Raw genomic sequence first — 25,311 nt, 5'->3', positions numbered from 1 at the left:
GGCCATTTGCCTTGTGACAAATGAAGAGGAGGGACTAACAAGCCTATTGACGAATCAGAAGCCAGCATTTAGGACGGACAATGACACAAGCCAATGGCAAATATGGGCAGAGAGTGGGCAGGGCTTCTATTACATACTCCTCTACAATAAGTCTCGCAGAGCAGCGATTGCGCGCTAGCACGGTCTCTAGTCTCGACCTAAAAAACAGCTGATCAAAATTAATCAAACTTGGCATGAATAGAGAACTTAACTAAAAGTGTTTGTTTAGCAAATCTCTATGTGGAAATTTAAGAAATTATGGTTAAAAACATTTGATGGGTGGGCTTCAATGGAACTTTTCAAGATATCTTGATTGTTCATGAAACTGAGATTGCAGACTGGACAAGTTAACTTTTGCTCCTATCATCCATTTCGGGTTTGAAGGCTCAATTTGGTACGCTAACTCAAAGGCTTATTGCATCAACCAGACTAAAAATGTGTATTTGAGGACACCGCTACAGAAAAAGGTCTCTGCGTGATCAGGGAGAAAAAGAGTAAGCAGACCATGACCCTTCAACCTAATCTCCACCTCTCCCAAGTGGCGTCCCCATCCCAGGAGGGACGCATCTGTCACCACAGTGTACTCCGGTTGGGGAAGGGAGAGGGATCTGCCATTGACCCAATCGCAATTCGTAAGCCACCACTGCAGTTGTCGTGCAGTGCCCTCCGAGATCTGGACGTGATTGGACAGGTTGCCCCGATGCTGTTCCCACTGGAACTTCAGGTCCCACTGCAGAGCCCGCATATGCCATCTGGCATGTTGCATTAGCAGGATGCAGGAGGCCATCAGGCCCAGGAGCCGGAGGGTCATCCTGACCGAAACCCAGGATAGAGGCTGAAAGATCGGAATCATAACACAAAGGGATGTACAAAAGTTCCCCGGGAAGAGTGACGGAGAGAGGTGTGTGTGCTAGTAAGTGGGGGGAATCCCCTTGTTGGAACTAGAACCCTCACACACCCAGCAAGCTAGGTGTCATGCTTCATCATATGGGCTCTGCTCCTCGTCAGACTGGCGCTGCAATGTCTGACGGGCTCCCGAAACCGGGGCTCTTTATCGGAGATCTTCTGTTCCCGCCATATGGTGCATGCGTGTGAGAGGGCCTGGGGAGTGTGGTCGTGACGTGAATTTTAAATTAAAAAAGGTGAGTCAGTCCACATATTAAATTTATTCTCGTAGTAGACTCCCTTGGTTAAAAACAAAGGATGGTGGTGTGGGAGGGGAGAGACAATTACCCTGACACTATTAGAGTGAATTGGACTACTACCCTCAGTTATCGGTCAACATGTTTCTTGCCTGATGGCAATTCTTCAGGACCTAATGGAATCGTACCACACTGTGAAAATTGTAGTGAAAACTATATAAATATATACACAAAAGTGAAGGGTCAAAAACTTGCAGGCAGGTATACGACCGTATTTAGTCAGTAATACCAGGATGCAGGCCAGTCGGTCCTGCTGCAGTGTGAATGCCTGTAGAAATGAGATTGGGTTAAAAGACATCATACAGGATAACTGAATTAATGAAGTTACACCCTGAAAGGATAGTGAGCGCACACACACCCACAATAACCGTGCTAGTTAAAAAACCGATCAAGAACGCTGGTAATGATGGCAAGCCATTGATGTGGACAATTAGTACAAGCCATTGCATGCATCGGTCGGAAGTGACATGAAGAAACAATTCTGTACAGTGCTGTACAATCTGAGGAGTGTAATCTAGGTAACCTTACCCTAAACAGGATCCCTGATGGACCTCTCAGTCTGCTCCCGTGGGACCGGCTGGGGAGGTATGGTACCTAATTAGCAGGAGACAATGGTTGTTTACAGAGTGGGCAGTCTATCGACATATTTGTCTGGAGTGCTGGCACCCAGGCGTAGACTAACCCAGTGGCACTCGAGACAAGGTAAGGTAGGGTGCCTCCCTACGTGCCCCGAGCACTGGAATCGTCCGGTGTGCCCCCCACTGCCTCAATCGGCCAGGGCTACACCGACCACCGGGGGGAGTGCGGCCAACAAGACCAGCGCCCGCCGTCTGTGCGCCGAGCCCCAAACGAAGCGTCAAGGACCCAGCGCGAGCCGGCAAAACAGCCGAGCCAGGTGGCCGCGTCCGTCCCGCATTTAAAGAAAGGCGTGCTGCACCGTTGTGCAGCGGGAGGCGGCCATCCAGAGAGTAACATGCCCATGGGATACAGTGGGGATTAACGAAAGAGCTTACCTGGTCAGTCGTCAGCGTACCAAGGCGGCTACATGAAAAAGTCTCACCTTCGGCGGCAGCAGTCCGGGCCGATTCACCTACCCCACGAGCAGCGTCTGGATAATGACGCAGAGCAGCTGGTGACGGTCTCTCTGCGCGGGCCATATTTAAGCGCCATCGAGATTGCCTGCTGCAGCATCGCTTTCCATTATGGGACCGCCCCCACCCATGACTGCGCATGTGTTGTGTAGAGGGGGACTTTGCCAAGAGACGGTCTGTTGGTTATGGCGGCCATCTTGGAGTGGTGAAAGTTAAAGGTGAAAGCAGATGGGGAAGATGATAACTGTTCCTTATAAAGGCAGGGCAGTAGAGCATGTGACTGCGAGTATCCAAATCACCAGATAATCAATTGTAATATGGCCTCAACATAACCGGGATATAGTATTAGACTCGCCAAAAGACGGTCTGATGGCTATGGCGGCCATCTTAGAGAGGTGAAAGTTTGTAGAGGAAAGCAGATGGGGAAGATGATAGTTGTTCCTTTTAGAGGCTGGGTCATAGAGCATGTGACTGCGAGTATCCAAATGACCTACTAATCAATTGTAAAAATGGTCTCAACATAGTAGGGATACAGTAATATACATATCTTTGCTCGTGATGGACGTCGCATCAGTGTATAGATCATAAGGTCATGTGCCTAAAGATACCCAAGGGACAGAGTCATTTAATCCAACAAGGTCCAATCGAAGACGATGGACCCATCTTTGTTCAATCCTGAACAGGGCTTTTTTGGAAATGTCTCGGTGGGCTTCTAACACCAACCAAGTGAGACTGTTTTCTGTGTGTTTGTTTTGGAAAAAATGCTCGTAAAGTTTGGTATGTGTTTTGTGGCACCTGATGTTGCTCTTGTGCTCTAAAATCCTTACTTTTATGTGCCTCATGGTCATTCCTATGTAGTTTTTGCCACAAGGGCAAGTAATCATGTAGACACAGTTGGTGCTGTTGCAGTTGGTGTGCTTGCGTAGTTGCCACCGAAATGTGTCAGAAAATCTTACTTCTTTACATTGGGATGTCTGGGGGCATGCCGCACATCCGCCACAGGGGAAATGACCAACCACTGGGGGAAGGTCCCACAGTCTCCTCTGGTTATCACTGTTGTTATGTCTCGGGCGGGTGTGTATAAGGGCATCCTTGAGATTTGCAGTTCTTTTAAATGCGAATCTGGGATTTGGAATTTCTAGCCCTCCTGAGTTGATTATTGGCCAATGTTTATTTATTGTTTTTTTGAGAAATGTGGAATTGGGAGTGAAAGAGGTCACACATGTTATCAACTCATCTTGGGCTTTAGGATGTTCTTCCAAAAGGTTTATTCTAGGGTTATTCAGGGCTCTTTTACGTGACTGTTTGATTAACCTAGTTGGATACCCTCTGTCTTGTAGTTTGTGTTGTAGCAGAGTGGCCTCCCTTTGGAAATCTTCTGTATCCGAGCAATTCCTCCTAATCCGGAGGAATTGGCCAAAGGGCAGGTTATCCCTTAAGGCCCGTGGGTGATGGCTCTGGCTCCGGTGGTCGGTGTAGCCCTGGCCGATTGAGGCAGTGGGGGGCACACCGGACGATTCCAGTGCTCGGGGCACGTAGGGAGGCACCCTACCTTACCTTGTCTCGAGTGCCACTGGGTTAGTCTACGCCTGGGTGCCAGCACTCCAGACAAATATGTCGATAGACTGCCCACTCTGTAAACAACCATTGTCTCCTGCTAATTAGGTACCATACCTCCCCAGCCGGTCCCACGGGAGCAGACTGAGAGGTCCATCAGGGATCCTGTTTAGGGTAAGGTTACCTAGATTACACTCCTCAGATTGTACAGCACTGTACAGAATTGTTTCTTCATGTCACTTCCGACCGATGCATGCAATGGCTTGTACTAATTGTCCACATCAATGGCTTGCCATCATTACCAGCGTTCTTGATCGGTTTTTTAACTAGCACGGTTATTGTGGGTGTGTGTGCGCTCACTATCCTTTCAGGGTGTAACTTCATTAATTCAGTTATCCTGTATGATGTCTTTTAACCCAATCTCATTTCTACAGGCATTCACACTGCAGCAGGACCGACTGGCCTGCATCCTGGTATTACTGACTAAATACGGTCGTATACCTGCCTGCAAGTTTTTGACCCTTCACTTTTGTGTATATATTTATATAGTTTTCACTACAATTTTCACAGTGTGGTACGATTCCATTAGGTCCTGAAGAATTGCCATCAGGCAAGAAACATGTTGACCGATAACTGAGGGTAGTAGTCCAATTCACTCTAATAGTGTCAGGGTAATTGTCTCTCCCCTCCCACACCACCATCCTTTGTTTTTAACCAAGGGAGTCTACTACGAGAATAAATTTAATATGTGGACTGACTCACCTTTTTTAATTTAAAATTCACGTCACGACCACACTCCCCAGGCCCTCTCACACGCATGCACCATATGGCGGGAACAGAAGATCTCCGATAAAGAGCCCCGGTTTCGGGAGCCCGTCAGACATTGCAGCGCCAGTCTGACGAGGAGCAGAGCCCATATGATGAAGCATGACACCTAGCTTGCTGGGTGTGTGAGGGTTCTAGTTCCAACAAGGGGATTCCCCCCACTTACTAGCACACACACCTCTCTCCGTCACTTTTCCCGGGGAACTTTTGTACATCCCTTTGTGTCACGAGTCTATAGGACGAGTACACTGGACCCCGTAAAATATTGTCCTATCCTAGTCCCTCCCCTTTGTATTGACAGATCGGAATCATAGCCTGAATATCCCGGACTCTAAGCTCGGGAGGATAAACCCAAAACCGCGTTGAATCCAGAACCGCTCCGATGAAGGGGAGCTACTGAGAAGGACTCGGGTGCGACTTCGGCACGTTGATGGAAAACCCCAGCAAATGCAGGAGGTCGGTCGTAGTCTGGAGATGGGCCACAACTGCCTGGGGCGAGCCTGCCTTCAACAACCAGTCATCGAGGTAGGGGAAGACTGACACCCCTGACCTGCGCAGATGAGCTGCGACAACAGCCATCACTCTCGGTACACCAGAGTGGCGCTGGTAAGGCCGAAAGGGAGCACGACAAATTGAAAATGCTCCCGGCCTACCGTGAACCACAGGTAAAGTCGGTGGGCCGGCAGGATGGGGATGTGAAAATATGCGTCCTGCAAGTCCAACACTACCATCCAGTCTCCAGGGTCGAGGGCAGCCAAGACCTGAGCCAGAGTCAACATCTTGAACTTCTCCCTCCGAAAGGAAGTGATTGACACTCCTGAAGTCCAAGATGGGGTGCAAGCCCCCCATGTCCTTCTTGGGAACCAGAAAGTAGTGGGAATAACGACCATGCCCTACTTCTGGTAGGTACTAAGAGGAAGGGGTCTCAGCCCTGTCAAACAATTCATAAAGAAAATTCAATTGTAGAATCACACAAAGACTGAATCAGTCCACATTGTTTTAATCACAATGGGAGATAGCGATACATATCATACTTTTTAGACAATAGATACTATGTTGAATAGTGCCCCAGTTTGGGAGAGGGGGGGTTGTGAGTGATATCCAGTGAGGAAAAAGTGATAGGGAAAGGATGGCGTGACAGAATAATCAATCAATTGGAAGTGAACAATATAAAGAGTTACATATTCTGTACAAAAAAAGACTTCAAGGTTCAAACTACTGTATTTACAAATGTCATACTCCATAAAAGTTCAATCAAATGAAGAATTAGGACATGGGGACGCTTCTTCGACTTCTTTTTGTGTCGTCTGACCCAAATCAGAGGGTGAAGACTTGGAGCCCAAGGAGCGGTGATGGTGGCCCCGCGAGCGTTCACAAGAACAGCCCCTGGACCGCGAACGGCGCTGGGACGAGTGTCGAACTTCAAGCAACTTCCGGCGCCGCTCCCTCAAGGCCTTCGGGGCTATGACCCGACAGTCCAGACAGGCCTGGGAGTCGTGGTCGCGCCCCAGGCAGTAGAGACAGACGTCGTGGGGTTTGCCACCGACATATTGTGACAGCAGGCCCCACAGGACTTAAAACCAGGCATCCCTACGCACCAGAGAAGACCAACAAGAGACAGAAGTCCCAAAAAGGTAATCAAAAAGTGACTAGGGTACGTGCTCTAACCGGATCTGTGCTTACTGGCGCGGAAGAAAGAAAGAACTGACGTCAGCCCGCATGGGTGGTGCCTAAGTAGTCTACGTGAAGTCATCTCGGCGCATACGAAGCCAGCGACAGACGCAGAGCCACACAACGCCACCTACTGACACGCAGGTTTACTGCTAGCAAAACTTTCCGGATCCAGTCTGATGCCTGGGGATATTCTAAGGTTAGGAATCTATCACTAATGTGTCTTTTAGATAAGCTTCTCAACGTTTATTGGTACAAAAACGATTTCCCTTAACAGCACACGAAAGTATGGTGCAGAAGCCTTTAACAGTCATTCCCTCAACAGCTTACACGAGTCCAGATCCCCTTTTTTCATCCTTTTCCTCCATTTCAAACTGTACAAATGCAGGCACATTGCAGCAGCTCCCCATACCTCATCATCCCGTGGGTGGGGGGGGGGTTGGGAGGTGGGTGGGTGGGTGTGTGTGTGTGTGTGTGTGGGTGGGTGGGTGGGTGGGTGGGTGGGGGTGTGTGGGTGTGTATGTGTATGTGGGGGGGGGTGGGTGGGTGTGTGGGTGGGGGTGGGTGGGTGTATGTGGGTGGGTGGGTGTATGTGGGTGGGTGGGTGTATGTGGGTGGGTGGGTGTATGTGGGTGGGTGTATGTGGGTGGGTGTATGTGGGTGGGTGTATGTGGGTGGGTGTATGTGGGTGGGTGTATGTGGGTGGGTGTATGTGGGTGGGTGTATGTGGGTGGGTGTATGTGGGTGGGTGTATGTGGGTGGGTGTATGTGGGTGTATGTGGGTGGGTGTATGTGGGTGGGTGTAGGTGGGTGTATGTGGGTGGGTGTATGTGGGTGGGTGTATGTGGGTATGTGGGTGGGTGTATGTGGGTATGTGGGTGGGTGTATGTGGGTATGTGGGTGGGTGTATGTGGGTGGGTGTATGTGGGGGTATGTGGGTGGGTGTATGTGGGTATGGGTATGGGTATGTGGGTGTGGGTATGTGGGTGTGTGGGTGTTTGGGTGTTTGGGTGTGTGGGTGTGTGGGTGTGTGGGTGTGTGGGGGTATGTGAGGTTCTGTGTGTGGGGGTTTGCGGGTGTGTGGTTGTGTGTGCGGGGGGGTGTGGGGGGGTGTCTGTGGGGTTGCGTGTGTGGGGTTGTGTGTGGGGTTGTGTGTGTGGGGTGGGGGTTGTGTGCGGGTGGGGGTTGTGTGCGGGTGGGGGTTGTGTGCGGGTGGGGGTTGTGTGGGTGGGGGGGTTGTGTGGGTGGGGGGGTTGTGTGGGTGTGGGGGTTGTGTGGGTGGGGGGGGTGGGGGGGTGGGGGGTGTGTGGGTGGGGGGGTTGTGTGTGTGTGGGGTTGTGTGTGTGTGTGTGGGGTTGTGTGTGTGTGTGTGTGTGGGGTTGTGTGTGTGTGTGTGGGGTTGTTGTGTGCGGGTTTGTGGTTGAGTGTGTGGGGGGGTTGTGTGTGTGTGCAAGATATCGTTACCAAACCAGACAGCTGCACTGTATGGTAGATTTCAACCTTAAAAGTGCTATGATGCAGCGATCATTGTTCGTGCCATAGTTCTTTTTCATTTTTAGCTCTGCTGCTGCACAACCTAGCCACAAGCATCGAAAAAGCCAAATCCTCACGTAGGTGAGACCTATTGGCTTTGCCACTGCTTGTTGTACTTTGCCTTTAATTCCCCGGATGCGGGGATAGCATGTTCATTCTTCACAGGGTTTACACTGTGGCTTTAGCGGTAAGCCAGGCGTGTCACCATAGGATGTGAAAGGAAAGTGTTGTGTAGCGTTTCAATAACCCCTCAGCTCGCGCTCTCACCCACAGAGGCACCCAAAGCCTTTCCGTAAATTGGCAGCTTTACCGTGGAAGGCTGCGTGGCACTTTGACGCCTTTCATCACTGTAAGAGGTTGAGTCCCCGCATCAGGCGCAACTCGCCTGCACATTCATGAAGCCAGAAATCATTATCATGCTGCCTGTACAAAAGCGAGAGCTGCTTTTGTCTCTAAAACAATTATCGAAGCAACTAACATGCCTAAAACTCTTTTTTCCAAAGTCAAGGAATTGGCGGGCGCACATACTACAGCTGTTGCACCCCCACTAAGCACACAACAATGCCAGGCGTTAGCTTGTCTCTTTTCTGAGAAAATCGATAAAATTATCTCAGACATCAAGATACAAAATTCTGACCCTGATCTTCCCCCTCTTTCTGACCCTATTTTGCCTCAACCCACTGCTCTGGGTGAAAATTTACTGGAAGCCTGGCCGACTCTTTCATTAGAGAAATTGAAAGGAATCCTAAAAACTGTTAAATCCGGCTCCCCTAGGGACCCCATCCCTATTAAAATTATTAAAAAACTGGATGACCAGTCTTTGGAAATCATTGCCAATCTCCTAAACTCATCCCTCGATCTCGCCACTGTCCCAGCCTTATGGAAGCATGCCATGGTGACACCCCTTTCGAAAAAGCCAAATGCAAACCCAGAAATACTGGCCAATTATAGACCTATATCCCTGCTTCCAGCTTTTTCTAAATGTCTTGAGAGACACGTACACTCTACCTTAGCCACTTTTGCAGAAGAAAATTCCCTACTCCATCCTTCGCAATCTGGCTTCAGGGCTGGGTTCTCGACTGAAACCGCCCTGTTAGGTGTCACTGAACACATCAGAAAACTTCTTGACCAAGGCCAGACGGTCGCACTTGTGTTATTGGACACAAGTGCGGCGTTCGACACCATCTCTCATGAAACGCTTATTAAAGAGCTATTTACAAATGGTGTAAGAGGAAAGGCTCTGGATTGGATCAAATCCTTCCTGGCAAATAGAACCTTCCAGATCGCTTCTGCACAAGCTGTGTCAGACACCCTACCTGCATCACATGGAGTGCCTCAGGGGTCCATCCTGAGCCCTCTGTTTTTTAATATCTATCTTAAACCTCTGGCAGAACTTGTTGAAAAGTTAGGTCTAACGCTTATGAACTATGCCGACGACACCCAAATCATTTTTTCCCTATCTGAATCTTGTCCCCACTCTCCGTCGTTACTCAAGGAAGGATTATTAAAAATATTGAACTGGATGACAACTAACCAGTTAAAACTGAACGGCGACAAGACGGAAATTCTGATTTTGGGTAAGGATCCAGTTCTCTGGAACCCTGCACATTGGCCGGACCAGATGGGCACTTTTCCTACCCCGGTGTCCCATGCTCGAAATCTGGGCTTTATATTGGACAATGCCTTATCCATGGACAAACAGGCCAGTAAAGTAACCGGCCTTTGTCTCACCATAGCCAAATGGTTGAGGAAGATCCTGTGGATGTTGCCAGTGTCAACGCAAAAGACCGTAGTCAATGCCCTTATCACATCAAGGCTTGACTACGGCAACATCCTCTATCTGGGCGCAAACAAATCTGTGATCGGACGACTACAGGTAGCGCAAAACGCTGCGGTCAGACTCCTTTGCAATATTCCGAAGAACTCTGGAGTCTCGAACCATCGTCGGAATCTTCATTGGCTCAGGATAGAGAGCAGAATCCGCTTTAAGGCCCTGAACTACATGTTCAGAATAAAAGCAGGAATAGCACCAAAATATCTCCAATCTCTTGCCTGCCTCTATACGCCCAAGAGAAACCTCCGGTCACAGACAGCAGCCTGTTTCTGCATACCTAGGTTTAAACGTGCAAGAACAGGTGGCAGATCTTTTTCCTATCTGGGACCCTCCCTGTGGAACACGCTTCCCCCCGGTATCCGGAAGGAGGAAAACTACTGTAGGTTCAGAAAGCTTGTAAAGACCTGGCTGTATGAACAATAACCACTTAACAGTCACCTCCTTCTCTATCCTCAATCTAGCTATGTCTAGGCGCCGGGAAACCCTTTTTGGGTAGCTGTTGCGCCCTATAAATTGATAAAATAATAATAAATAACATTCATCTCTTGGACCAATGAGGAAGGCGAGGGAGAGTCCAATGTCAAACCCAGTGACCTTTTGTTTGTTGCAAGAAATGTATCCAGAGAGGATTTTCTGAAAAATCCATAAGGCTGTGTGCCATTATTCTCATAAAAATCTAGAGCTTTCAAATATCTGCTGGTGGGCTCCAAGCTGGTTAGATCAGACCTAGCCACGAAAAAAATGTATCCTTTTGGAAGGTGAAAACTGTAGTATCCGGCTGGATACATTCTAGTGTTTCACTCCCACTGAACATTCACCCACCACAGGCGTCAGGTGACCCTGTTAATAAAAGGGGCCCAGTTCTAGTACCAATTACCGTGTCTGAGTGGTTACTTGCCCAGCATGTGGGCCTAGTGGCCCAAGACACCACAATGGCGACGAGGCTGGTCTGCCACGCGTGCCTGCTGGAATGAGCCGCCAAAATTCCTTAACGTGAAGGACTAGTCCGTTTCTAACATTTCCCCCACACGCTGTGCTATCGACGGCCACCAGTCGGGGGAAATAGGAGGGCGAGTCTGCAAGGGCAGGAGGGCTATCGGTGGGAGCTGATGATCACTGAAGGCTGGCTCCCAGAGATGAGGCATGCTGTTCACCTGCCTGACGGACAATGGTGAATGGCCTGGTGAGTGGTGCTTCTCAGCCCGCATACACTGTGAGCAAAGCTCTCTGCCAGCAGGAAGACTGAGCCAGCACCAGCCCAGCAAGCCCAGAGAGACACCGCCTGCATCACCCTGCCATCCGGTGCTAAGGGAAACTTACCGCCAACACGGAAAGCCAGGACCCTGCACACCACGAGGCTCGCGAAAAATCATGAAGCACATGCGTGCCAGCACCGGCATCCCCTGCGCTCCCACAGCCTCCTAGCAAGACCCGGTCAGAAGCGATCCGGCCGGCCGCCCCCGCCTGCTGACACCCTTCCTGCACATTGAAAAGACAGGCAGCAACAGGTACTCAAGCACCGCTCCCTCTGCCTCGTTTGCAGCGACCCGCGGTGTGACCCTGCGAGGCCTCCTGTAGCCCCCGCGTGGCAGTAAAGAGAGTGCCCGTCGTGCATGCTGGGCCCTCGGAGAAGAGGAGAGTAACGCCGCACCAGGTTCGAAATCCCCTGAGAAACGAGGCAAGCTGCTGTGGCAGGGGAAGGTGCGTCAGAGTGTCACACACCACACGCAGGCCAAGCAGTCAGCGGAGAGAATGAGCCGGTGGGAAAGAATCACCAATACTTAAGCGTTCACAACGCCACACTGAATCTGCCCTGACCCGCCTGGTATCAGTGCCCCTACCTGCCAGTAGGCGGACGGAATCTCCTCTGCCGGTTTAGGGTCCCTCGCCTGCTCAAGAAAGTCTCCACCGCAAAACTCTACAGCAGCAGGACAATCAAAGCCGTCCCTGCAGGAAAGGCCCATTAGGCAGCATCGACCTCACAGGGCTCGTAAGCTAGCGCGGAAAAAACAAGGAGGGTCCATCAAAGGCCTCCTTCCAGCAAGGAGAAGGAGGCAACAATGAGAGAAAAACCGCACGGACCAAAAAAAAAAAAAAAAAAAAAAGGGGGCTGAAACAGCTACCGAATCTCTCCCCTCCATGACTCCGGGACCTGCCTCCTGGTTGCCATAGCAACGTTTCTGAAAATCGGCTTGCGACACCAGAAGTCATGTCACGGAGTCCTGAAAAGGAGGGAGTACAGGCGGACAAATCATCAAAACAGGGGCATTGTCCAATGGCAGGCCTCCGTTTCGCGAGGCTGGCCAATGGCAGAAGGAGCGTTGTTTCATGCCCCTTCTTGTTTACAAAACTCTTGCCTGCATCAGCGCATGAGCTGCAACACAGGCTTCAACCTAAAAAGTTGTAGAATATGGTCTAAGAATAAATGCAAGGGACCTGAAATCCATTCTCAATCTGGCACGTATTTGCCATGCAATGGATGGCAGAATTTTGTAATTTTAGGATAAAGGAAGGAGATTTGTCACGGAGGGAAAAAGCAAAGCTCCTTGGTAGGAGGAGAAATGCAAACAAAGTGTCCATAAAGACAGCAAAATGCGTATGTGCCAAATGCCCACACAACTGAAGGTATCAACTGATATCTGGTGACCAAAGGCATAGATAGAAGAGGCTCCACCGTTATTTCCAATAAATTTAAACAAACTGATGTTCTGTAACATCACTATTTTTACATCAATTTTAGAATTGAAGGAAATTAACTGCTGGCAGAACCTACAGTCTGGATGACCCGGACTGTTCAGTAAGCACATTGCAGTGCATTACAGCGATGTTGGACGTAAAAACCAGACCAGTCGTCGAAGGGAAAAGTGTTGAGGTACTTCTAGCTAAGGCGCTTTCCTTGACTTTCAGAATACTGACTGTCAGGTGACACTCTTCTTTTGATAATATGAAGGTCATTGACAAATATAATTGTGGTTCGCGTTTTTTTTTTAGTATGAATTTGGCACATAGTTTGTAGAGCCAATCAAAAAAAGATTTCCATCCCAAAGGACCTACATTTATTAAAATAAATGTGCATGGAGTTCACAAACTCCACATGACATTTGGAGGAAAAATTCCATTTGTCACCTTTCAGTTGCTGATTGCAGTGTTCAGGCATTTAAAGAATTGACAATATTGGACCCAGTGTCAACATCCCAAATTGATGGGCTGATATCTGCAATAGGAAACAACCTGAAATTTAAAAAAAAATTCTTGGCGAAGATATTTTGATTCACTAGTCACAAATTCGAATTTACAGCAGACACAAATCTTAAAGTAGCCTACTTAAGCAGATTTGACAATAATCCTACACTTGGTGAATTTCTTTTTATCGTCCAATGTCTTGAGTCCTGAAGTACACCCTTAGTGAAACACAAATAATGAATGTGACTGTCTGCAAGTTTGTTTCTTAGCATAAAAATGTACTTCCATGGGTCACTGTGAACAGAAAGTAAAATCAAATTGACTCATATTTGACGATTGGTACTGTAATAACTGATCTGGGACACGTTTTCTGACAAGTTAAACAATATATATATTTTTGTATGCATTATTTTACTCCAGGAGAGCTCTGCAACAGGTTAAATAAATTCCATTCAGGACTAAAAACTGTTGGGAAGTAACATTTTGAAGCTGAACGCATTAATGGATTTAGTTTCCCTTCTTAAAAAGTCTGCTTTTTTTATTGCACTGTGAATGATCCCTTCTGAATATGCATGTGTGGAAAAAAAATGCAAAATTAGCTTTTAACTGCAAGAAATGCTATATGGTTTGCCTTTCCATGCCACATAAGTAATCAAATCAACTTTGCAGCGCAATCTGAGAGAACATTTGTAAATTAACTCCAGTGGCTCAATTATAAAGTATGTCTTTTCAAAAACTGTACCAATTCTACACCCATAATAATGTAGTGAAACCAAGAGACAAATGGTGAAGTTGATAGAGCTATCTAGAATGCTTTCTGGCCAAGAATAAGACCTTTGAGCAAAAGGAGAAACAGGTTTCTTAAAAAGTCAAAGTAGGACAAGAGGAGGGGATACGAATACAGGACAAGTTAAGAGTAATGGGAAATGTAGGTTAAGCTACTGGAAACTTCTACTGAATAAAAACCGTGGTGATTAACAGAAAAATGTATGCCACGCTCTACCACTAATAAAAACCAACAATGATTACCTGAAACTACCACAGTTGCTCCGGGTTCTATGATTCCGCTGTTTGGTCGGACACAATACCTACGAGGTGCTGTGGTCTTCACTTTGAAACATACTTTTTTATCAGTTGGATTCCGCAGTGTAAGATTTGTAGTTACTACATCTGTGAAGGGACCTATAATAAGAAAGAAAGTTACCTTTTAATTTAGTTTACTGTCATTTTAGTGACTCCTTTCAAATTTGTAAACAATTTGTAAACAGGAATTTCAACAAAGTTGTTTTAGGTGAAGCAAAGTTAAAGTTAAATAACCAAATCAGAAATCTGAACGAAATAACATTCTACAATAATAAAACAAGCAGATCTACTGTTGGTTCTCAAAATGAATGGGTAAGATGTGGTGTTGAATGGTCAAGAAAATATAAAATTAAAGAGGTTATAAATAAGAACACCATCAGTCTTATTTGATCTATGGAAAAAACAAACAAATCTTCCCATTTAAACCATAAACCATTCTACTGCTGTGAACACACTGGGCCGCACCATCGAAGCAGTAAAGGCTAAGCTACAGTTAACACTTCTCATGTGGAACATATGGGGACTTAACCCTGTAAGAGCGAGCAGGTTTTATCCTAATTGAACAGCCACTTCATAACGGTGGCTTTACTACAGGAAAGGCACATCTCTCCCCTCCCCAACCTTCAACACACATTCACTGCCCCCTGGGGGACCCACAGATATTTCTCCAACTACAGCTTCTATTCCCCTGAAGTTGCATATTGATCAATAAAAGCATTCCCTTTAATCATCACACTACCATCACCGATCCACAGGTCTGTTATGTTTTAGTTACAGGAACTCTCATAGGGTGGAAAATTCTGTTCCTCAAGGTATAGACCCCCCAATGTGGATTACTCCACCTTTTTCACAACCTTTCTATATTATTAACCTTATTGCTGCGGCGAATTCCACCGCAGTGCTGAACATTCCGATCGCGGGCATGGTCATGACATCTCCCGGCCGTCATCAGCACACGCCCACCGTGACTCATGACGGCCGGGAGCAGTCATGAGCATGGAAGAGGTTAAGCCGTTTTGACCCAGAAGTATTAATATTGGCAAGGGTAACCTTAACCATGCCCTCGACCAACAAATAGACTCCACCACTAACCTCAGCAAATGGCAAAGGTGAGTGCCCTGGCCGAACACTTGTCAGTCTTCCCTGAGCCCCAACCACTCCCTCGGCCCACCCACCCGGAGCAGGGATGCATTATTAAACTACACTCCCAAGCCAGCCCTCCGATCATGGCAGCCGAAGATTTATTGCAGGACCTAAGCTCATATTATAAATCATTATATACTATACGCCTTGGCCCTGACGAATCTGCAATTTTCAGTTAAAAAGGAATACTGATATCAATATTAAAATTAAGTGGCTTTCCATCTATAGCATTTAAAAATAGATTCATATATCTGAAACATTAATGGCAACTAAATAGTTTGTAAATTAAGATGGATTTGTAACAAACTAAAAAGTATGATACGTTCATCAGAAAATAGGTGAAATACAACAAATATCTTTATGGTTCCAAGATTAGGAATAGCTAATATTCTATTTAGTGTAGTCTGACTGTTACACCACAAAAGGTAGTAACCCCTTCTTTAGTATCAGGTTTTAAAACAGAAAAAGTATTGTGAAGTGATTAGTAAACAAAGTAGTAGTAAATAAGCTATTTCGGCAACCAAATGCCTTTAAAAGTTTGAGCAACCAAATAACTAAAGATGAAATGCAACACAATTAAGATAAGCATCATCATAAGCGATATAATAAAATCTAAAAAACACTATACATAAAATGCATTATGCTCAATAAGAAAAAAAGATGTTAAAAAGTGAACTCTCATCCTAAAGAATTAAGAGAATGGATTTCCAAGGAAAGTCCTCCTAGTAGCCTACGTGTGCCCTAAACATTTAGCCATAATACAAGCATATAAGGTGGACGGATCAGATCTCAAAATCCTTAGGGCAACTAGATGGCTTCGTGCGTCCAGCATCCTGAAGACCGGTTTTAACCATTTTTCCTGAGGAACCCTGTAAGCTGGGCATGCATACATTACATGGGTGACGGTCTCCGACCCATCTATACAACAAGGGCAACATTTGGATACAGGGATCGGGTTAGACCACCTGCTTACAATCGTATTGAGAGGAAGACTAACCATCCTGGAATGAATATACAATTTCCTTTGGGACCAGAATGGTGTCAAGATAGACCTCTAATACACAGTCCGATTTAAAATCCAGGTATTCATTCGTCAAACGACCTTCTGTCAATGTGTACTCTAGATGTCTAGCCCCCTCCCAGTAACAAACTTTCACCAAAGATTTGGAAGGAAAAGTATCAGTGGATGTGTAATCCCAAATCACAGGCAATCCAATGTCAGCCAGCAAAGATTTAACATTCAAAAGCCATGTACTTGTTTTAGTAGTATCAAGAGTAAAACTACCTCTTGGAGCGACAACAAAGTAATATCAGATGGGAAGAAAGTTGGAATAAACATTGTTGCTCTAACTGGTCAAATAGATCAGACTGTGTGTCCATGTAACATTGGAATTTGATAGAAGAAATCAATTTTTTAGGTTAGTTAGAAAGAAATCAACGCACTGCCCAGGCTGAATACCAGATCAAAGTCCGACAGCAGGGACGATACTCCCGGTTCAAGTGGAATCCCTGCAGCAGTCTTCAAGGCAAACACTTTGTTATGGTCACAGATGATCTTCCCATTGTATGGGTCCTGTATAGTTTCAAACAAGGAAACTGACAGTTCAAGGGGCTCACTGCCTGTCCCAGTACACATAAAGGGCCAATTTTCAGATACAACAAAATACCGCTTGATTACAAAGCTCGACATAGATGGCAAAAGCTTCACCAATCTCTTGCTTAAAGAACTAGGAAATTGTACATACATTAAATGATTTATGTCTTGATTTCAAATAGGCTTCTGGTAAGGCAGAAGCATTAAAGACAACTTAATTGGATTGCTGCTCCCAAATTATTTAGCAGTTAACAACAAGGATAACATATACTGCTTAGCTTCTGACTGCATTGATAGGTGAAAACAAAATTGGGGCATCCCTGTAACTTCGCTGCGAGTAATTATGAGCCTGTACTCTTATGCGTGGATACAAATATGATCTCCATGTCTAACTTGACCAGAAGATAATCACAAATGCTTGAAGCAAGGTTGTGTCTTAGTATTGCTATCATCTAATCTACACCTTTCTGATCTACCCTTGGTGATCGAAATTAATACTATTCTACAAAAATTAAGGCGCTATAAATTGAACCTCCTGCAATATGCAGACAACACCGGAATCATGGATAACACCTGCTAGGTTACATAAATCTTTAACACGAAATTGGTGCGGCGAGGAAAACAATCTAAAGCATACACAAAAGTAAATTCAAGGTCATAGTATTTGGTTGTAAGAAATAAATAAAAGGCTTTTAGAAGTTGAAAGGAAAACAGCTATAAAAATCTAGAAGTATGGTTCGAAGAACTGGGGGATCCACAATCCACCAGGCAGCACTAAACTAGACATTGCTGGTATTAAGATGACAAATCCAAACATATGCGCAATATTGCAAGTTGTTGTCAGCAGATTAATAACCAATTAACTTCTAGTTTGATAGCTTTCATTGGGAAGCTTCTTAAGTGGCTTGTGTGAATGCAATGTTGAGCATATAGATTAATATCCCACTTGCCCAACAGTAGAGTGCAAGTGCAACTGGAATTTAATTTAACAATACAAACAGATGCACTGCAAGTAGCATGTGGGTCCTACTGTGCAAAGTTTACAAATGCACCTTCAAACTCCTTGAAAGCAATACTGTGACATCCATTGCTAAGAAGATGAGCCACTGGAGTATTTTTGTGCAAGGAGCTTTGAAATGTTTGCAGTTTGAGGAGATATGGAATAAAGAGCTGCCAAAATGCCAGACAAGAAAACGGATTTATAAAAAAAAAAAAAAACACAACTCAAGCTAGACTGCTATCTTTGTACAACAGTAGGTTAAGTTTTGACACAAAGCGCCATATTTGGATGGTTAAAAACAATCATATGAAATGCAAATAAAAAAATAAATCTTTCAATTCCTTACCCATAAAGCACAAGAGATTTGATACGACTGGTTCAGCTTGATGCAACTACTGGGCCATCTCTATAGCAGATTCAAGAAAGAGGTTTGCTACTTTTGTCGCTTTTGTGCTCAACAAACGAAACTAACTCACATTGTCTGTTTTTGTGTATCCCTGGTTACTTTAAGAATCTGGCTTGAATCGATTTTTATAAAACCGAATACAAAAAAGCATCAAGAAAAAATGATAGCTTGCTTAAATGGATCAGGCCCACAATTTACTAGTCGCTAGGTTGTCAGTTTTGAAACCGTTATAGATGTCCAAGTTTTAAAAGTGGTCTGCAATGTAACAAAGAGCCTCTTTAAAACACCGGTCAGACAGACCATCCAACCACCGTCTTCACAAGCCCTTTTTGACCATCATGGCCGGGAAGCTTCCCCTGCAGTATTACGCTGCTAACGCGGCAGTCGCAGCTATGGCAGAGCACATATCGCTCAATAAGTTGCTGCAAAGGTGCACAAAAATCACCAAAATCGTGATATGTACACACATGCATTACTTATGTGAGGATATGACTTGTGCACCCTGTATGCCATTGCTAGATTGTGGCAGAATGTGCACAGTCCACTCAATGGGAATACATAACAGAAGGATTTACCTGGATTACGGCGCCCATCTCGGCAGTCAGAGAAAAGCTGTCAGAGTCGGCAGTCTTTCAGTGGCCGGCCGGAGTACACGATGCATGCATCGTAATCTGGCAGCTGGACCTTTATTGCTTTTATCCTTAGTCTAATGGTTTTAATTAATTGCACAGTAAAATTGCTCATTTACTCAATTATTCAGTAATTCATAGGAAACATTAGGATAGACAACCATTTAGCATTTAGAGTGATAAAAAAAAGGATAATAACTTCTTTAAAAGATTAAAAATGGCAAAAGATCATTTTTAACAGTAAACCATATTGGCATAATTTAGCCGATAATGTCAATGAAACGATAGGCATTAACATTACACTTAGAGAATTCAATCTCTTCCACAATGATAAATACAATGGAGTGCAAATATACGTAAGACATTTTATTATTTCACTAAAGGAATACAAATTGTTTGTTGTAAAATCTGTGGCAAATCAAGTTCCAAAGTATTTACATTTATGCGAATACCATCGGACGCTGGAATTGGCAAACATACGTTTCAGATCCTATTTATCAAGTGGGAGAGCTACAGTTTGCTTTTAGCTTATTTTGTAACTAGAAATGTCTGATTATAAATCAGTTTTACTAAGACACAGCTTTAATGAAGTCTGAACACGAAATATAAAGTAAGATATCATCAGAGCTAGCCTTTGATTAGAGAATTACACTTACTGCATTCTTAAAAATGGCTCTAAACCTCAAGACAAAATAAAAGGGACAAATGAAAATCTTGTTTCATTCAACCCTGTTTTTTAATGTAGACTGATACACTTCTTTCAAAAATACCGTAGTATTACAATGTATCAGTTACTAAATAAGTTCATGAGTTATGGACCAAAACCAAACGAAAGACATACTCAAAAGAACAAAGCCAAATTATCCAGTCAAACTTTTTCCTATGTCTAAGGACACAGCTGCAACAGGAATACGAATAAGATGCTTTCAAGAACACATTCATAAGCATTCCAGCATTTTCAGACAGGTCCAACTTGATGAGAGTAGGAATAAAAGTTTCTAATCTATTTGCTAAAATCTTTGCACAAATTTTAACAGTTTCAATGAATTAGAGCAATAGGTCTCTTTTTTACGGTATCTATGATGTTTATATGGCTTAGGAATTACTGCCCTAAAGCTTTTAAGAAAGTCTCATGAGTTTCTCAGTTACGTAAAAATGAAGTTAATTATTTTACTAATTTGGGACTCAAGACATCAATGAATGAGTGAAAGAATTTTCCAAACAGAACATCTGGTCCCAGTGCTTAGCATTTCGTTTAAACCTCTTCCAAACAAGTGCCTTGTTATGTAAAAAGCATCCAATAAACATTTGTCAAAAACTGAAACACCACTTCTATCCCAGTTAATGATTAGAATCAAATTAGGTCTTTTAAATTTGAAATGTTTACCCAATAACATGCTAGCTTTATTCCGACCGCACTAGTATTCTGAAGAAAATTTTAATAACGAATTCCACACACTAAATGATGCCATTTTGTCAAGTTCTGTTTTCGTTTTTCATCTGAATCACTTAGCATTTCCAAAAACGAACTGCTACTCCCGCAGAAATTGTTTCCGCTTTAGATATTTTAGGTCGTTCTATTCACTCTATCAGCTTAAAGTTGCAATAATTTCGTACTATCGGCATGCTGTATTACACTCCTGAAATGATTGTGAAATGGGCGCAAATGGCACGGGGAGATGGGGGAGACAGGACACTATGCCCAAAATGTGGATTGGCTGCAGCTAATATTGTGCATATGCTTTGTACTTGTCCCATGCTTGATACTTTCTGGAGGAAAGTAATTCAATCTATTGGAAGCTGCTTGGGTCTGGATTTCCACCCTACAAATAAGGAGATTATGTTAGGTTTTAATAATGGATGTTAACCGAGGGATGAGATTTTTCCTTTCTATTGCGTTAGTGGCAGCTCACCTCTGCATTGCAAGAGCATGGATATCGCCAAACCCTCCGTTTTTTTCCCCCAGAGTGGGGAGTAGTCATGAAAGCTCTGTATGAGAGGGAACGAGCATTGGCTAAGGCTAGAGGTACATGGTCCTTACAAAAACTGGATCGTATATGGGACTGCTTTGTCTGATCTTACCTATATATTGGATTACGATTCAAGAGGACTTCTCTTTATCACTTTGTGTTTTTTTGCTTCTTTTTCTCTTGATTTCTTTATCACTCATACTGAGACTACAATGTATATGTAGTCATTTAAGGTTCTCTCTTTTGTACCATTAGCTAAAATCAAATAAAGAATTATAAAAAAAGTAAAGTATGTCCAAAAACATATCCTAACATGAATGTTCAAATTTATTTTGAGGTCATAAGTTCATATACTCCACGTTTTTGTTTGCTACGAAATAAATCATGAAAGCTATAAGAGGACCTTTATGTGCATCCCAATTAGGTGAAATAGTGGTGTGAGAATTCTTCAAAGGAAAAAATCTTTAGCAGAATACATTTCTTAATGACATTTCTTATCTGTTAGAAAATTATTAAATCTCCGTCCGTTTTTAAGCCTGCAAGTAAAAGTAGACAGTAAAGTATCAGACGAAGACTGATCTGAATTTTAAAAAATGCATAAACCTCAGATTTCACAAAATAGGAAATAAGAGGCTTACTAACAAAACTATAAATCAATTCTAATAGATTTAAGGAGAGAAAAAACAAGACTCTTATATAGTTTGCAAATTCTCCATGTGCTCATCAATGTTGGGTATGTTAGAGTTTAGTCAAAACAACGAGAGTGAGGGAGAGAGGCACTCTTAATCCCCCAGGAAATTATACAAATAACAGAAGAGTGACTACCCAGATATTTGTGAAGGGAACACAAAGATGTTTGTAAAAGGACCCTCCCTCACCAACCTGGTTGGTGACATGCTTCATCATAGGGTCCCCGCCAGACAGGCCGAGTGCCTCCCTGGTGTGCTACAACGCCTGCAACTGCAGCGGAGCAGGTGTTTGTGCGTGTGGGGGTCAGTGCAGGTTAAAAAGTAGCCAAATATTACCTTTTGAATGATTTATTCGAGGCGAGTTGGTTATTATTAAAAACAAGTGACGGATCTATGCCAGCTGTTTAGCGTAGCTAGGAGGATCCGATTAAATTAAGAAAGTGAAGAGTGGTAGACAGGTTTCTGCTTAATTGTGCAAATTATGCAAAGCTTTCATCAGGACCTATAAATAGACCACGGCGGTATACGCACGCTAAGGCGTACTCTAACCTGTGGGCTGGTGCAATGGTAAAACTCACAGTTTTACCAAGTAAAGATCTTCAAGGATTTCTTAGATCTTTCGTAGCCTGAAAGAGAAATGACAGCAAACATATATGCATCGTATCTATACATCGTTTGTGTTGACTCAATTAGTGGCTTGAGGTTAAACAAAGCGTGTGCTCATTGTGAATATCGTTGAAACAAAAATGGGCCTGAGACTGGTTTGTGATCAGGAGTCCATACACAACCACACCATGCATTATAAATGTGCGGCGGTCTAGTCAGCCTGTGTGACTGATCATGCAACTGGTAGGTGCCTTTAAACTCTCAGGCAACCTGTGCAGAGGCCCCCGTCTCGAGGGCAATCTTTAATACGTGATTAGAGTGTTTTTGTCTATCAAAGTGGATTTAGAAGGCTTACTCAGAATACTGATGCGATTTGCATCATGGATCCAGATCGGGGGAAACTGCCGGGAAAGATCTAAGGACAAAGAAAATGTCCATTAGCAGGCTTGGTTAACAGTAGGAATAAGGTAGGGAAAGGGGCCCCCCTCCCCCACTAGCGCTAAACACTTACTTCCATTGCCGCAGTGTCACGCCGGGCACCTAGTCGTGTGCGACTGGACCCGAATGTTAGGGAATTCACCGTGGACGCGAAAGAAAAGCAACCTCTTCCGTGTCACGTGGGACGCGTCTGTGCAGCGATGGTGCGTGACGCAGCCACGTCGTTGTGAAAGACTAGACCGCTGAAGGCCATTCTCTGTTTGAACAATTACAACTTTATCGTGAGGTGTTATGCGAGGCCAAATCATGACCACTAGCGACCAGATAAGGCTCGTGGGCATCTGATGTTACCACTCGGAGTAGTGGCCATGTGGGTATAGGTCAAAATGGTTACAAAACTGCCCCCTCCTAGTCAGATCAGTGCAGAGAGAGGGAGTACCCTTTAATAGTAGTGTAAATGTCATGAAAAACTTATTGTGTCGCATATTTAGGAACATACTCTTCCATTAGGGAAGGACAAAGGTATCCAGTTAGACTAGAGATGTCATTTATGTATGGGTTGGAAAATGGAGTAGCCCTTAATGCATAACCTGTGTATACAGTTAATAAGATTATTGTGGAGAGGAGCTAGACACTACAGAACCACCTGGACTGGCAAAATGTTTATTTAAAGACAGTACCCCATTTGATATTGTCATTCAGTCCTAGACGATGGGTAGAGAGGCGATAAATCAATCGTTGCTCCTTTTCGAACAAAGTCTGCTGGGTACTTGGGCCTGGCTTGAGCTGCTCATTCAAAGTCAAATCATTGGTAGTATGATTCGAAGCTAGAAAGTGATCCGTCAGCTTGGTGCTTGCCTTGCGGCACCTGATGTTGCTCCGGTGTTCGCACACTCGTTGCTTGATTTTTCTAGTGGTCATGCCCTTATACCTTAACCAGCAAGGGCAGGTGATCAAATAGACCACATTGGTGGAGTTACATTTCGTGTGGGCTTTTTGTTGCCAGAGTTTACCAGGTTCCAAAGTGAGTTGTTTAGTTGCTGTTGTCAAGTGGCAAACACTACATGCTCCACACGGAAAATGTCCTGTCACGGGTGGTAAGCCCCATGCGTTCGTGATGGTTTGGTCCGTGGCGGGGTACTGAGTTCTGGGACGGGTATGCACTAGAGTGTCCTTGAGGCTCCTGGCTCTTTTATATGACAAGCATTTGCAATGCAATAGGTCTCGCATCAGGAAAGTTTGAGCTATTGGTATTGTAAATGACACATTTTTTACTTATGTGTTGGTTTTGAAATTAGCGAAATTAATAGCTTTGTCATTTACAATGCCAATAGTTTTAACTTTCGCAAAAGTGACACCTATAGCATTTGTAATGCAATATGTGTTGTATTTAAGTGACTTGGATGTATTGATATTACAAATAACAATGGCTTTTAATTTTTTTAGTTAATACTTAAATAAAAGTTATTGTAATTTATGGCAATAGCTTAATAGCTTAAACTTTTGTAAATACATTTTGTGAAGATTATGTTCAGTGTATTTTATTGTGACAAAATCAAAGAACAGAAGTGAAATATCAACATCTTTTTGTGACATTTGTAAAAAAGCTTGAAACATTGAGAGAACATATTCAAATCAGTTGTTGAATGGTTGCACAGATTTATGCTGCGGTGGCTCTGAATGATGCTGCGGTGGCTCTGAATGATGCTGCGGTGGCTCTGAATGATGCTGCGGTGGCTCTGAATGATGCTGCGGTGGCTCTGAATGATGCTGCGGTGGCTCTGAATGATGCTGCGGTGGCTCTGAATGATGCTGCGGTGGCTCTGAATGATGCTGCGGTGGCTCTGAATGATGCTGCGGTGGCTCTGAATGATGCTGCGGTGGTGCGATGGAGGGCGGGTCGAGGGATAGAGGGAGGGCGGGGCGAGGGATGGAGGGAGGGCGGGGCGAGGGATGGAGGGCGGGGCGAGGGATGGAGGGCGGGGCGAGGGATGGAGGGAGGGCGGGGCGAGGGATGGAGGGCGGGGCGAGGGATGGAGGGAGGGCGGGGCGAGGGATGGAGGGCGGGGCGAGGGATGGAGGGCGGGGCGAGGGATGGAGGGCGGGGCGAGGGATGGAGGGCGGGGCGAGGGATGGAGGGCGGGGCGAGGGATGGAGGGCGGGGCGAGGGATGGAGGGCGGGGCGAGGGATGGAGGGCGGGGCGAGGGATGGAGGGCGGGGCGAGGGATGGAGGGCGGGGCGAGGGATGGAGGGCGGGGCGAGGGATGGAGGGCGGGGCGAGGGATGGAGGGCGGGGCGAGGGATGGAGGGCGGGGCGAGGGATGGAGGGCGGGGCGAGGGATGGAGGGCGGGGCGAGGGATGGAGGGCGGGGCGAGGGATGGAGGGCGGGGCGAGGGATGGAGGGCGGGGCGAGGGATGGAGGGCGGGGCGAGGGATGGAGGGCGGGGCGAGGGATGGAGGGCGGGGCGAGGGATGGAGGGCGGGGCGAGGGATGGAGGGCGGGGCGAGGGATGGAGGGCGGGGCGAGGGATGGAGGGCGGGGCGAGGGATGGAGGGCGGGGCGAGGGATGGAGGGCGGGGCGAGGGATGGAGGGCGGGGCGAGGGATGGAGGGCGGGGCGAGGGATGGAGGGCGGGGCGAGGGATGGAGGGCGGGGCGAGGGATGGAGGGCGGGGCGAGGGATGGAGGGCGGGGCGAGGGATGGAGGGCGGGGCGAGGGATGGAGGGCGGGGCGAGGGAGGGCGGGGCGGGGCGAGGGAGGGCGGGGCGAGGGATGGAGGGCGGGGCGAGGGATGGAGGGCGGGGCGAGGGATGGA

At 45.7% G+C, this 25,311-nt stretch overlaps 1 protein-coding gene across 1 annotated transcript in view; it reads right to left on the bottom strand.

Annotated features, from left to right (window-relative positions):
* VAPA (VAMP associated protein A) overlaps positions 1-25,311 on the bottom strand; it is a 283,543-nt gene that overhangs the window by 142,090 nt on the left and 116,142 nt on the right. Inside the window, exon 2 of the mRNA XM_078688148.1 lies at positions 13,965-14,117. Coding sequence (XP_078544274.1) covers positions 13,965-14,117 — 153 coding nt within the window. The remainder of the gene's footprint in view (positions 1-13,964; positions 14,118-25,311) is intronic.

The sequence above is a fragment of the Lissotriton helveticus genome, chromosome 4_1 (assembly GCF_964261635.1).
Source record: "Lissotriton helveticus chromosome 4_1, aLisHel1.1, whole genome shotgun sequence".
NCBI classification, from domain to species: domain Eukaryota; kingdom Metazoa; phylum Chordata; class Amphibia; order Caudata; family Salamandridae; genus Lissotriton; species Lissotriton helveticus.
This window is presented reverse-complemented; position numbering and strand designations above follow the sequence as displayed.